Source organism: Amorphotheca resinae, assembly GCF_003019875.1.
Source record: "Amorphotheca resinae ATCC 22711 unplaced genomic scaffold M430scaffold_7, whole genome shotgun sequence".
NCBI lineage: Eukaryota > Fungi > Ascomycota > Leotiomycetes > Helotiales > Amorphothecaceae > Amorphotheca > Amorphotheca resinae.
The window spans coordinates 443,148-456,084 of record NW_020194477.1 but is presented as its reverse complement, the minus strand read 5'-3'; the positions used below and the strand labels follow the sequence as shown (position 1 = coordinate 456,084).

The 12,937-nt window shown below is 50.3% G+C and overlaps 4 protein-coding genes across 4 annotated transcripts; 3 read left to right on the top strand and 1 right to left on the bottom strand.

Moving 5' to 3' along the window:
* Positions 1 to 61: 61 nt before the first annotated feature.
* Positions 62 to 3,754, top strand: M430DRAFT_102629 (hypothetical protein; the record flags this gene model as incomplete). The annotated part of the gene is made up of 3 exons (XM_024860811.1): positions 62 to 2,548; positions 2,666 to 2,924; positions 2,988 to 3,754. 3 exons carry the CDS (start codon positions 62 to 64, stop codon positions 3,752 to 3,754), a joined length of 3,513 nt encoding a protein of 1,170 aa, XP_024720146.1.
* A 600-nt stretch (positions 3,755 to 4,354) lies between these two features.
* M430DRAFT_122139 (hypothetical protein) lies at positions 4,355 to 5,901 on the bottom strand. The gene is made up of 2 exons (XM_024861833.1): positions 4,736 to 5,901; positions 4,355 to 4,686 (listed from the first exon to the last, which is right to left on the bottom strand). Exons 1-2 carry the CDS (start codon positions 5,848 to 5,850, stop codon positions 4,425 to 4,427), a joined length of 1,377 nt encoding a protein of 458 aa, XP_024720145.1. The 5' UTR covers positions 5,851 to 5,901; the 3' UTR covers positions 4,355 to 4,424.
* A 3,968-nt stretch (positions 5,902 to 9,869) lies between these two features.
* M430DRAFT_66986 (hypothetical protein) lies at positions 9,870 to 11,735 on the top strand (the record flags this gene model as incomplete). Its single annotated transcript, XM_024869260.1, has 2 exons — positions 9,870 to 11,356; positions 11,715 to 11,735. Exons 1-2 carry the CDS (start codon positions 10,037 to 10,039, stop codon positions 11,733 to 11,735), a joined length of 1,341 nt encoding a protein of 446 aa, XP_024720144.1. The 5' UTR covers positions 9,870 to 10,036.
* A 587-nt stretch (positions 11,736 to 12,322) lies between these two features.
* M430DRAFT_140858 (hypothetical protein) lies at positions 12,323 to 12,928 on the top strand (the record flags this gene model as incomplete). Its single annotated transcript, XM_024862685.1, has 3 exons — positions 12,323 to 12,469; positions 12,537 to 12,737; positions 12,791 to 12,928. 3 exons carry the CDS (start codon positions 12,323 to 12,325, stop codon positions 12,881 to 12,883), a joined length of 441 nt encoding a protein of 146 aa, XP_024720143.1. The 3' UTR covers positions 12,884 to 12,928.
* Between the last annotated feature and the right edge of the window lie 9 nt (positions 12,929 to 12,937).

The following is a 12,937-nucleotide window of genomic DNA, read 5'->3' as shown; positions in this document are numbered from 1 at the left end:
CAACATCCTCGATTGTTAACTGTGGCCACTGAGCACGAGCTCATCAGAGCTTGAAGGCGCAATGGAACACCCATCGCAAAACGGCGTGGTGAAGGAAACAACTTCACCAGCACCTTTGCCCCCGTCAATAAACAACAACGATGCCTCACTTTCACATGCGCTGAAACACCTTTCAATCAGCGCAGCCTCGTCAACTGCTCTTCCTCCATCGCCGCAGCCAGCTTCACCTTCACCAAGAAGACTAGGGCAGCGAAACAACCCTACGTCGTCGCCAAATGGAAGAGCACCATCGCGAAGTCCCCTCCGTCGAAGCGCAAGTTCTATGAGCCTCGACGCGCGCTCATCGACGCCGACCTTGCACAAAAAAGCATCAATGAATTCCCTCCATGGAGTGGGCGGTGGGATGCCCCGATCTCCATCTCAGGCGTCACCATCTCGTAGATCGTCTTCGGCATCATTTTTAAATGCATCTACTATGGTGGGCAAGTCACCACTCTCAGGGATTGGAGATTCGGCCGAGGCCCCTCCAAAATATACAGCAGAATCTATCGCCAGCAATTACTTCAAGGCAGAGTTGGACCTGGATCAATCGGACGAGGAGGCTCGGCCCGCCGATACTCTCGTCATCCTCCACGATTCTTGCTATGGGCACCGCTATTCTAGACCGCGAACCTCAAAAGCTTCTTTGAGCACGATTGTCGAGAGACCGGAACGAATACGTGCGAGTATACTTGGCCTATCGGTTGCCTATGTGCGGCTCGGGGAGAGGCACGCGGAAGGACAATACCCGCTCCACCCGAAGAAAGGCCCCTCTGAAATTCCTACTATACCTTTCAGGATTAGGAAGACGACCCGTCGGCTTACTCTTTCATCGCAAGCAGTCACAAATGTACATGGGACGAAATGGATGGAGGAATTGAAAATCATGTGCGACACTGCGGAGGCCAAGTTAGCTATGAATGGGAAGGAATTGGCTCGACCAGAGATGAACCGCAGTCCTGAACAAGGAGTGCCGGCGAAACTGCACGAAGGTGATCTTTACCTGTGTGCGGAATCACTCGATGCTATGGAGGGAGCTTTAGGGGCAGTGTGTGAAGGGGTGGACGCTGTATTTCAGGGGTCCACAAACGGTAAGGGACCGCACCGAACCTTCGTTGCCATAAGACCACCAGGACACCACTGCTCAGCTAGCTATCCTTCCGGATTTTGTTGGCTGAACAATGTCCACGTTGGCATTTCTCATGCCGCACTTACTCATGGCTTGACCCATGCGGCCATCATAGACTTTGACCTTCACCACGGGGATGGATCTCAGGCCATCGCATGGGCGCATAATGCTCGTGCTACGAGCCTACCAAAGAACGCTTTACCTTGGAAGAAGACATCGATTGGGTACTTCAGTCTCCACGATATCAACTCCTACCCGTGCGAGATGGGTGACGAAGAAAAGGTCAAGAATGCTAGCCTCTGCATCGAAAACGCTCACGGGCAAAACATTTGGAACGTTCATTTACAGCCATGGAAGACCGAGACCGAATTTTGGGACCTCTATGAAAACAAATACTCGATCCTTTTAGAGAAGACACGCAACTTCCTTCGTACACAAACTGACCGCCTTAGATCGATACCAAATGGGCCCAAGCCGAAAGCCGCCATCTTCATATCTGCTGGATTCGATGCTAGCGAATGGGAAAGCTCTGGAATGCAACGCCATAAGGTGAATGTTCCAACAGAATTCTACGCCCGCTTGACTCGGGATGTGACCAGGCTTGCTGCCGAGGATGGGACTGCCGTTGACGGGAGAATCATCAGTGTGCTTGAGGGTGGCTATAGCGACAGAGCTCTGTACTCCGGGGTGCTCAGTCATATAAGCGGTCTTGCTGGTGGTGATCCTACAGTTTTCAAGACGGAGGCCAAGAACAAAGGTCTCAATTATGAGATGGGACAAAAGATCGGTGCTTTTGACGGTAGTGACGACTCAGTTGCACAACCAGCAGCTCCAGGCTACGATCCTTCATGGTGGTCTCTACCGCATCTCGAGCAGCTCGATGCAGTTGTCAACCCTCTTCCCATTCCCGAACCAAAGAAATCGAGAGAGGTTTCATCTACTTATTCATCACCGACGCAATCCTTTATTGCAAAAGTTACCACGCCTAAAGTACAGCGTTCTGTGTCAGCTACGTCAAGCATGAGCCCAAAAACTATGACTCGGCCGGCATCCCCTCCACCTCCCGAGGTTCTTTGGACTGTAGCAGCTCACGAGTTAAGTAAGCTGCTCATTCCAGCCGATAGGCAAACTATGAGTTGCAGACCGGAAGACCTTTCCGCAGAAGCTACACGGGCAAGAAGAGACCGTCAATCGATTCTTACGCCTCCTACTTCGACCGCAGGAGCGGAACAACCAGAGCCTTCTCGAATGGCTTTGAGAGTACGGAAGCCCTCTAAAGCTCTGACGGAGAGTATAGAAGAGGATCAAAATAAGAGACCTGCCGCGAAAGCAAGCCGTCGGAAAACTGTCGCTGGGGCAGCTGTTTCGGGGGTTGAGAAGGTCTGGATCCCTTTTCCGCACTCACACGCCTCAGTTTGATGATATTATAGAAGCTAACTTTTTTTGTAGGCAACTGTCAGAAGCACAACTCCAAAGACAGAACCAACTCATACGCAGCCTACCAAACAAACAAGTCGCCGTCTCAGTGTTGCTTCTAATGTAGGATCGGTCACATCTGAAAGCCTTTCATTACCATCAACTGGACAGAATAAAATCCCACCAAATGGAGCAGCAAATGTAACAAGGCCCGGCACCTCTCAAACTGCTAGAGCGGATTCATCTATGAGCTCCCGAAGCCATTCAGTTCCTCCTATCGTAGTGAAGAAGACGAGGGCTCCAGCTCAACCTCGGAACGAGGCCCCAAAGCCTCGCGTCCGTCGAAAGTCTCCACTGAGTGATGAAAGACTTCCAGCGGCAAGAAACGATGCAACAGTTGCAGCAGCACCACCACCGAAGTCTGGTAGCGTTGCACCCCCGACCAGCCAGACTTCTAATTCGCAAAGCTCTGATATTGACAACCTGACCGCTGGCATGAAGAAGATCAAACTCAGTTTGACAACCAAGGCTCAAAGAGAGGCAAGGGAAAAGGCGAAGCTTGCGTCACAGCCTGCTCCCACGAACACAGCAACAACTAATACAACCCGGACTGAGCCGGTGAAGCCTCTTCCAATTGAATCGCTATCAAGCAATGTGACAATCGAAGCCCCAGTCTCCCAACATGATCAGGCCTCGGATAACAGTCAGCCAGCGAAGCCTGAACCGTTAGCTGAGAGCATCCCTCCTACACCATCCACTCCACAAACGTCCCCACCAACGCCTCTTCCAGCGCATGCTCAAGAAGCTCCTCAAGTCCCTTTGCCCGCCAGCTCACCCCCTGAAGCCCCCTCCGGTCAACCTACTCTGGCGCCACCCCCTTCGTCTTCCGGACCTGACGTGTTCATTGCTTATCAACCCGAAGGTCCCACTCAAAACACGACTGTCCAACAAGAACCACTCCAATGGCTACCCCCGAATTCCGGCACTCCTGCGCCTATGAAGAAGGCCGATCTCCCAGTCTTCACATCTACTTCTACCATCCCATTCGGGGCCAACCCGAATCTGGGGCAGGCTCCAAAGACAAATGTCGACTCGAAATCTGCACAAGCTTCAAAGGCCAATGACGACTCGGTCTGGGAGGTTCCGGAAACGCCTCCACGGAACAAATAAAACCACGAAGCTGGAGCCCCTTATCTCTCTCTCTCTGACTTTGTATCCCAAATGGCACGTAGGCTCGATATCAGCCCTGACCTTCTTTTCCTTGTAATAATGTCTTAATATGTGGTACGAGTACGTACGAGTTGGTTGGAGCCCCATCTTCTTCTTTTTCTATGTCGTCCTGACGACGGTTATCTATGTATTGTTTCGTTTATGATACCCTTTGGAACTTGGGGGCAAGGTGGCTGCCGCGCGTATGTATTGCTGCTATTGTTAGATTAATTAATGGACGTGGCCCACTCTGCAGAGCATTAATCTTTTATTTATAAATTCAGCACTTGTAGAATGCCTTTGCATTTTGTCCAGCGTTAATCAGAGCAAGCTCAACGGAGGAGAGGAAGCACTAGTGGGTCATATTAAATCGTTCATTCATTCATTCGTGCGTTAGAGGGGAAAGCCTAAAAAAGGTGGCTGTGTACAGAACAAGAGTGAAAAGATCATCAAACACGTATCTCATTACCCAAAACGCCAATTCCATGCCCATGATAAGGTACCCAACCGAAAAGCTCCCTACCTGTCCAGCTATGTACGTACACCCTGCCTAGCTGCAGTGGCAGGTCCTGTGTAGCCGTAACCGACGCCAGCTGAGAGACGCGTCGTCCTGTGTGCTCCTCCGGCCTGTTTACGACTGTCGATATGAAGCTGCGCTGAAAGCCGCAATTGGGCTCTCGTGCCGGAGTGGTGATCCCTTGTGCTCTTTCTCCTTGGCCGATGCGGCTGAGTTCCTACGCTTGAACATGTGCTCGGCCATGGCTTTCGGTCCCACGAAATCCATCTTCAGGGGTGTGAGTGGGAGTCCGACCTGGTGGTGCTTGGTCTCCGTGTGGAAGTGACGCTTGATGCAGTCGTCGATGAGGGCGATGAGGCCTGTGGCGATGATGACACTGGATTTTGTTAGATGGGGTCAAATTCCATTGAGGAACATAGACTTACTCGGCAACGTCAGTGAGTGCCCCCAAAACGCTCTCATCGCTGATCCACATTGAGCAAGGGGGCACCCAGCCACCAGCCGCTTCTTCATCTTTCACCTGACTCGGAGAACGCATCTCGGGGACAATGTGAGCCACTGCGTGCCCATCACTCTTCTGCAGATGATACGACACCGCCTTGCCTAGGCCGTCCTTCTCAATCACACGCTTCCAGGTATAGGTCTGGCCCCAGTATTCAAAGTCATATCGCTTCGACGATTTGGCTCCACGACGCCTAACTTCTACCTGGGCGTAGTTCGAGAACTCCAGCTTCAAGGTGTTGGTAGGTACCTGGGTTCCAGGCTTGAATGATTCAATCTCATCCTCATCCTCTTGCGACCCATATCCGCTATCTTGTCTCCTGGCTGCCCTAACGGGTTTCGAGCCGTGATTTGATATGCCAGAGTTCGTTCGCTCCAGCTCTGGTTTGGCTCCTCGGATGCTAGCAAAAGCGTTGCTCATAGATCGGGTCAGCTTAGGCCGTCGCTCGGACGCTGGCTTCGCGTATTTCCTACTCGAGTGGCAGACCTCTCGGCCAGATGAACGCTCGTAGCGGCGGAGAGAAAACTCCCTCTTCTTCAGATCGTGCATGCGCATGTGGAACAGCTGGACATTGGCTTTCCGCCCACTGAATGGGTCCTCGGTATCAACTCGCAGATTCATGTTCCCATCATATGTAGTGTCATCGTGGCGGATGTATAGTCGTTTTGATGTAGGGAACAATTGGGCAAAGTCATGAGGCGTTGACGGTCTTAGGTCGATCTGAGCCTCGTTTCTCCACTTGTACTCCGGCACTTCGTACTCGGGGTCGTAATTCTCTTCGGATAAGTCGTCTTGTGATGCTCCCGAGAGGTAGGTCTCTGTAGACGATCGAGGATAGTAGGTTGTGGCAGGTGAAACGTCGTATGGCTCGGCGTACATGGGCTTGTCCGTGACGGCATGATGAATTGACGGTCTAGGACTGCGGTGAGCTGATGTGGTGGTAGCAGTACTCCGCGAGTCCTGGGAATCATCACTTCGACGAGAGGCTTTGATGCTCGTATTGAGCTCGTCGTAGTAACCTTGGGTTGATGAAGGCATCTTGAGGTTGCGTCGTGGTTATGTCTTGCTTCGAGAAGGTACTAGATGAGGGCGGTGGAGGAGTAATTCAAAGGAGGTATAGATGAGTTAGGTATTATAACGACGATGTGAATAATAGAAGATTAATAAATAAGATGGATAAATTGACGGATAAATGACTTGGTATCAAGAAAAGCAAACATTCAACAACGGTCGACGCGGGGTGTGGGATTCGACATGGTGAGGTTGAAGCTTGGATACAGGTGGCACATCGATATGTCGAAGGATCTCGGTTAGCGGAGTTAAAAATGAGGGGGGCGGCGTATATATAATAATGGTTCGCTCTTGCGAGGAGGATGGACGTGGGATGTCTTGGAGAGGTGGAGAGATGGCGAGGATGGGATGGCTGGAGGGGTGGAAAAGGGGGGGCGGATTGGCATATTAGTACTCTGTATGTGTCGATACGACGCTTCGTAATTGGCACAGCAGACACATAAGAAGATAGGTACGTATTGTACAACGTACCTAGAATACGGAGGTACGTATACCTATGCTTATCCCTGCCCCAGCGCGCCTTGGCCCATACGAGGGGTTGGATCTTGGAACTTGGCGGAGTAGTCCGTTCGGAGCATTTGCCCGGCGGGGCGGGGCGGGAACACGGACACGGCGGGTGATTACTCATCATTGGGGAAGGTTCAACTGGTTCAACTGGTTCAACTGTCAAAATCAGAAGCCTTGCCCAAGGGTTATTACGTTGCCACACGACAAGAAAAAAGAAGCCAAAAGCCTCGTTGAAGAAACAAATGAAAATAAAATGGCAAATAAAAAGAAGCGAAAAAGAAAAAGAAGAAAAGAAAAAAAAAAAAAAAAACACACGCTAGGACTTCACCGCGCCTCCAGTGAGACCCGGCGCTCGCGAGTTGCAGCGCAGTTACGTTACGCTGGACAGCGAGAATCCATGGACAAGGGAAGAGTTTTGCGCATCTTACAGGCTATGAGGCTTCTGTAGTATCAGGCTTCTCCTCAGACCGCGGCCAAGGAAAGGAAAAAAACGCCTGGGACATATGACCGCGAGAGTTTCGCATGACCACTGCAACTATTCGTACGAGCATCTGATCGAGATTCCTAGGGCGTCCCAACCCCCCATCTCGTCGGTACGCCCTCAAGGAGTGACTGGACACCTGTAAACCCTACAAGAGGCTCGCCACCTATGGGTTACGATGACAGGTTCGATTGCTTTACATAGCCCCGAAGAAGAGAACGTCGGACAAGGCACGCTACCTGCTACCTGCTACCGTCAGCCTCGATGCGGCCCAACGATCTCATCGCTCACTTCGTACGCCCATCCGATCGAGTCACCTCTTCAGCCTCACTCCGATCATGTATGTTGGTAGGATCTCTTTGCAGCCTTCCACAGAGGACATGGTTGGGAACCCCCAAAACGTGAGGGTGGCAGCGGCTTGACGCTGCGACGCTGCGACTCTGCGACTCTGTGGGACAGACCATTCATATGCCAGAGAAGACTCCGTACTCTAATTGGCTGCAAAGCTGCCGGCGCCTGCATATGAAGCTCCTCTCTCAGATGCCCAGTGAGATCATGGTTCAGATCTCGCACTTTAGCTTTTCAGACCCCACCGGCTTTCTATGCAGGTGTGTGGACTTTCCACGTTTTTCCACGTTTTACTCTGTTCAATACTGCTCCTCACATGTGCCTGAGGGTTACCGTGATCGTGAAGAAATTTCCTTGCGTTCATACCTCTTATGGTAATCGTTACGAGTGTTTCGTTCCGCCAAAGCTGTCTCCAGTGCCTCGTCTGTGAACTCATCCGCAGCACATAAATATGCCATCTGCAGAAGGCTGCGCACGAGGTTGGCTATTGCTAGCGCTACCCCGCGTTGCCTCGAGCCTCAAACAGGGCCACGGGCATCATGGAATTACAACGAATCGACGATATCCTCTTTTCCCTATGGTCGTTGAGACTGCGACTTCGACATATTTCCTATCTGTGGCAGATTTCAATTCGTCCTCGGCACCAGCAGCGATATAGCATCCACGTATCGGAGCATCTGTAGCTGGCGGCCGAGTGCCCAGATTAAAGGAGAGTCTCGACTGCTTCAGGAGCCTCTGCCGTCGCATCTAGTCGCTGGTCATTAACCTCTCGATAATAGTCGATCAACCTGTAGGATTATTTGGGAGCCCAAATGATCCACCATCAAGGTCGCCTTGAGCCCAAAGTTCTTTCCTATTATTTGTACCATGAATTCCGGGCATGAAAGGCCATTAGGGCGCTACAACACGCCAGCTCGACTAGATCATGCAAGCCACAACAGATCCCTCAAACCGTTGGTGCGGTGCAGCGGAATATGTATCTCTCTTCATTTTTCATTGGTGGGCTTTCTATACTTGAGTCTTTGCATTGTCAGTTCTAGAAGACGATTTCCTTGTTTTTGGAGAGTAGTCAACAATAGCCGCTGTTGCAAACCTGCTTTTGGGGCTCAGCGAATTCTTTCTATCTCCAAATGCACGAGGCTTCTTTCTCAATTCTCTAATTCTTCATCCACAATGTACAGCCTCTGTCACCCCATTACATTGCTGCCCAATCTCGTTTGGAAGTTGGACTAGTGCATCCTCTGCCTAAACCTTGATTCCAGTGTCATATTTTATCTAATGGAAGTACACTCCACGTCCAGCTATCCCAAGCCAGAAGCTTACCCCCTTCCCATACTGGAGTCAAAAAGTTGAGTTGAAGGATTTTCATCCGTAGGCTCCCCCGGTTATGCCTCAACCGTCCATAACCAAAAGTGCGCAGATCAAGTGGCGTAGTGGGAGACGCGCAATATTCCGTGTATCACTTGATAGACCTGGTGAAACAATGTCAAGTAGCTACCATGTTGGCATACTCGCACACTGTACCACAGTGGGGCTGAGCAAGTCGATCATCTATAAATCGCATAACTTTCCACACTACTGAGTGGTATCCACATCTTCCTGGTACAGTAGCATGTTATGAAAACGTCATTCATTCCCATTTGGCCTGTTGCATCAGGAAGCAGGCATCTCATTGTTATTCATTACTTCTGGTCAGATTGTTGTCAACTCCAGATTGTCGAACTCGTGGTATTTAATGACCCCGTGGCGGTACGTTCCGCTTCTCGTATATCTCTCTATTGTGATAGTTTACAATTATTCCCTAAAGAGAGAATGTTGAGGATGATTTCGGCCTTCGGCATAGTAAATGCTTTCACCGATGCTGGCTGCATGGCTACACTCCTAAAGTCTTCGAGAAGCAGAGAGCGGCACCTAGTGGTGTCAAGTATCCTTGACTGGCCATTTTGAGCATGACCGATGTTCTTTGGGAACATTACGAGGTCGACAATCAGAGACACAGAATTTCCCAATATACCACGTAGTTTTGGTCTACTCGCCTTGAGATGTCTTCTTATGTGCTATAGTCATGCGGTCTTGGTTTTGATCATGACGTATATATACAATGACTTGCAGTTAGCAGTTCCTAGGACATTTTGGTTACCTAGATGGGAGTAGCACTTGGGATGGGTGATGGATTTCTCACACTCCGAGCTCGATCAAATCAGCAGGAACACTAATATAAACTCAAGCAATATCGGCCAACATTGCAAAGTGTATACTAGCACAGCCTTGTGCCTTCATCACTGTATCGTCAAGTCTGATAATCATCGCTAGCGCCGCAATACTTCTCTCAAACCCTTTCATCTGGTCTCATGTGAACCTTTATGAAGATAGCCATGCCGTTGCACTCCATCCGGCTGCAGTGTAGCAAAGACAGAAACCGTATACGATTTGGAAAATTTCGTTCTGTAGTAATAAACGTCCCAATCCACCTAGGTATTCAAGATAGAAGTGCAATCAAGGTATTTGGTTAGCCATTCAAGGTAACTTGAGGTAAGGTACCTCAGATACTCGGTAATAGCCTCACGGCGGAAGTTCCCGCACTAGCGCAAACTTCACAATTTCTCGCGGTCCCCAAACGTTCGAGCTCAACTCATCTCTAAGGGTACCAATCGCACCATTACGGCCCAAGGAGCTCGCAAGGGCTAAATACCGGTAACTGGAGTCGATAAAGAGCATTGAAGGCTCGTTTTCGAGATCCATACGCCGTACCTCCTCTCGTGGCTCTAGTTTGCCATTCCGAGCCTCACCTCGACCATCGAGCCCAAGAAACCCACGATGGCCTCACGAAGTGTATCTCCAGGCGGTGCTCTTTTGCGAGCTTCTAGAGTGTTCGCAATACCGCCTCCTCTGCCACGGCCTGCGCCCGACCTCTCGTCAACCGCGATCTTCAACTCCGACACAGCGACCCTTCCACACCCTATCTACCAGTCGATCACGACTCCTCAATCATCACGAGCACGGGGAGATTGGGGGTTCAAACGGCCCTTGCCACTACGAGCGACTACGAAGACATCGACGCCTATAATACGTGTGGAATCTGTTGACACCTTAGAGCACATCACAGAATTCGGCTCTGCTGCTGATCATTCTCTGACGCTCCAAAAATGGCAGGAAATGGATGTACATCTATCGACTCCTCCTCCTCCAAGTTCAAAGTCTACCTTTGGCGCTACTGATCTCGACAGAAGGGGCGAGAAAAGTGTTTTCGAAGATGCGATTGACTCGACTACTACATCCGAGGGTGCTAGCATAACCAAGGAAGATGCACGGTGGAAGTTCACTGGACCGTGGCTTGCGGGTCTCAATGAGGGAGCTTTCAATGAATATATCAAGAAAGAGGTTCGCAAAAAGAAGCTTGATTTCAACAAGTACCTACGAACAGCTTGCGCGGAAGCCCTCACAAAAGAGAATCAGCGCGCAGCACTTGAGGAAGAGGGCGGAGTCGGCGAAACTGTGCAAGCAAGCGATATCACCGATGAACAGCTCTCAAAATATATCAAGTCTCTCCGTGAAGACCGCACCGAGTTGTATAGACATATACGCAGGTTCCTGGACCTACCTCCCGCACCCAACCCATCTTTGCCTCTTGGAGAAGCTTGGATTAGCAACATGCTTGGCGGACCACGGGCTTCGTCCACGCCACCTATCAACCCGAAGGACTACCAGCCAACCTCCGAATCACCATATGCTGATTCAGGCCCTCCACGCACGCATCCTTCAGCCGGTCTGTCTTATGGCCGCACATCAGCCCACACTTTCAACCATCCTCTGTATGGCCCTCAGAACAAGAAGCCCCCCGTCCAAGCTAGAGTCGTCATGCCCAAGGGAGCAGCAACTGGCAACTTTGCGCCACTTTTGGGAGTAGGAGGATTCGTCGTCGATGTTCCCGCTGGAGAAGCTTCCTTCAACGTACGAACCAAGAACCGACCAGGGCTCGAGCCTCTCACGCCCGGTCTCCAAAATATTGAGCCCCACAAAGTTGGTGGCTCAAAAGCTTACGTGCATCCAAAGAGCGCAAGTGTGGATCCCAAGGGCAGGATTATTCTGAAGGTTGAGCAGGCGGATCCGGAGGCGGTTGCTGTTTTGGAGGGGAAGGTTGATGAGATTCCGCGACAGGAGCTTCTATATAGCAAGGGACTTTCGACAAAGCCGCCTACCCGTTCAAGTGAGGGGTACGGCCTGAGTTCCAGCGATTTTGGGAAGATGGCCGATCCGGCTAGAAAGCTTTAGCAAGGTCAAGATTGTGATACTATGTCCGTTGGATTCCCGAGGGAGCAGAAATACTGTCAAGGGCACGGGCCTCGACATGTACAAGTAGGTTATGGGGCTACATATGAATGTAAATGGCTGTAGTATAGAAAGGAACATGTAACACCATACTCTGCAAGGGCACGTTCATTGGTATCCCTACTTGTCTACCCCCTTCTGAATGATGCTTGATACTGCTCTGCAGGTCAAACTTGGAATTCGTTGAGTCCATCTTCAACCCCTAAACCACTGGAACTTAATCGGACATTCAAAAGAAGCCCGAAGCTTAAGTTGAGGAACCATCTCAATTACTAAGAAGGCCTCAATTATTCTTGAATTTTGAACTTAGAGGATAGAACCTGACGAATGCTTTTAGCACATCTCACCGGCCATCATTTTGTCTGAAAAGCTTCGCCTTACCTAAGGTACCTATGTCCATCCATCCCTTTTAATGCCTACCTGGGAAGAAAGGGACATCGTGGTATCACGTGATAACAAGTTGCTTTTTTCGTGAGTGGTTACCAGGGTTGAATCAGACAAAATTATGAAAATATGAAGGGGGGAGCTTCATGATAATCATCTAAATCATCAGTTCCTAGAAGCATCATAGGAACTAGATGACAATAGAAGGCAGATCCAATTTGACAGACGAAACTGGCAAGTTCCTAGATCATGTGATACACAAATGGAACATTGCGCTAGTACGGTGCTAAGCGAATATCGCACACCACACAAAAGTTTCAGAGGAAATTCAAACCGCTTCGAATCGACAATCGACAACCACATCTCGACAATTCTTCAACCGTCGCAATCATGGGTCGCGTTCGTACCAAGACAGTCAAGAAGTCCGCCAAGGTCATCATTGAGCGGTACTACCCCAAGTTGACCCTGGACTTCGAGACCAACAAGAGAATCTGCGATGAGATCGCCATCATTGCCTCGAAGCGTCTCCGCAACAAGGTACGACCTGAACAGCACATTGCGTGAACTCAGTGCGATATGCATGCTAATACAATGGCTTGACCAGATTGCCGGTTACACTACGCATTTAATGAAGCGTATTCAGCGTGGTCCTGTCCGCGGTATCTCCTTCAAGCTGCAAGAAGAAGAGAGAGAGCGTAAGGATCAATACGTCCCCGAAGTCTCTGCCCTCGACTTCACTGTCAACACCGAGAGCGGACAACTCGATGTCGATGCCGAGACAAAGGATCTCCTCAAGAGCCTTGGTGTACGTTTTTACAAACTGTTAGACTTTTGGACAAATTCTGATGCTATCCGCAGTTCGATTCTATCCCAGTCAATGTCGTCCCTGTCGCACAACAACAGACCGTCGAGCGCCCTCGTCGCTTCGGAGACCGCCCTCCACGAAACTAAGCTTTGGATTTTTGGGAACGTGGTTAAAATGGACTCGCAAGGATCAGGTTGCTA

What these genes read in the sequence shown, in the direction of transcription:
- M430DRAFT_122139 (XM_024861833.1), bottom strand. Translation starts at nt 5,850, where the DNA reads ATGCCTTCATCAACCCAAGGTTACTACGACGAGCTCAATACGAGCATC. An exon ending in GCACTCACTGACGTTGCCGA is followed by an intron (nt 4,687 to 4,735) that starts GTAAGTCTATGT and finishes AACAAAATCCAG; the next exon opens with TGTCATCATCGCCACAGGCC.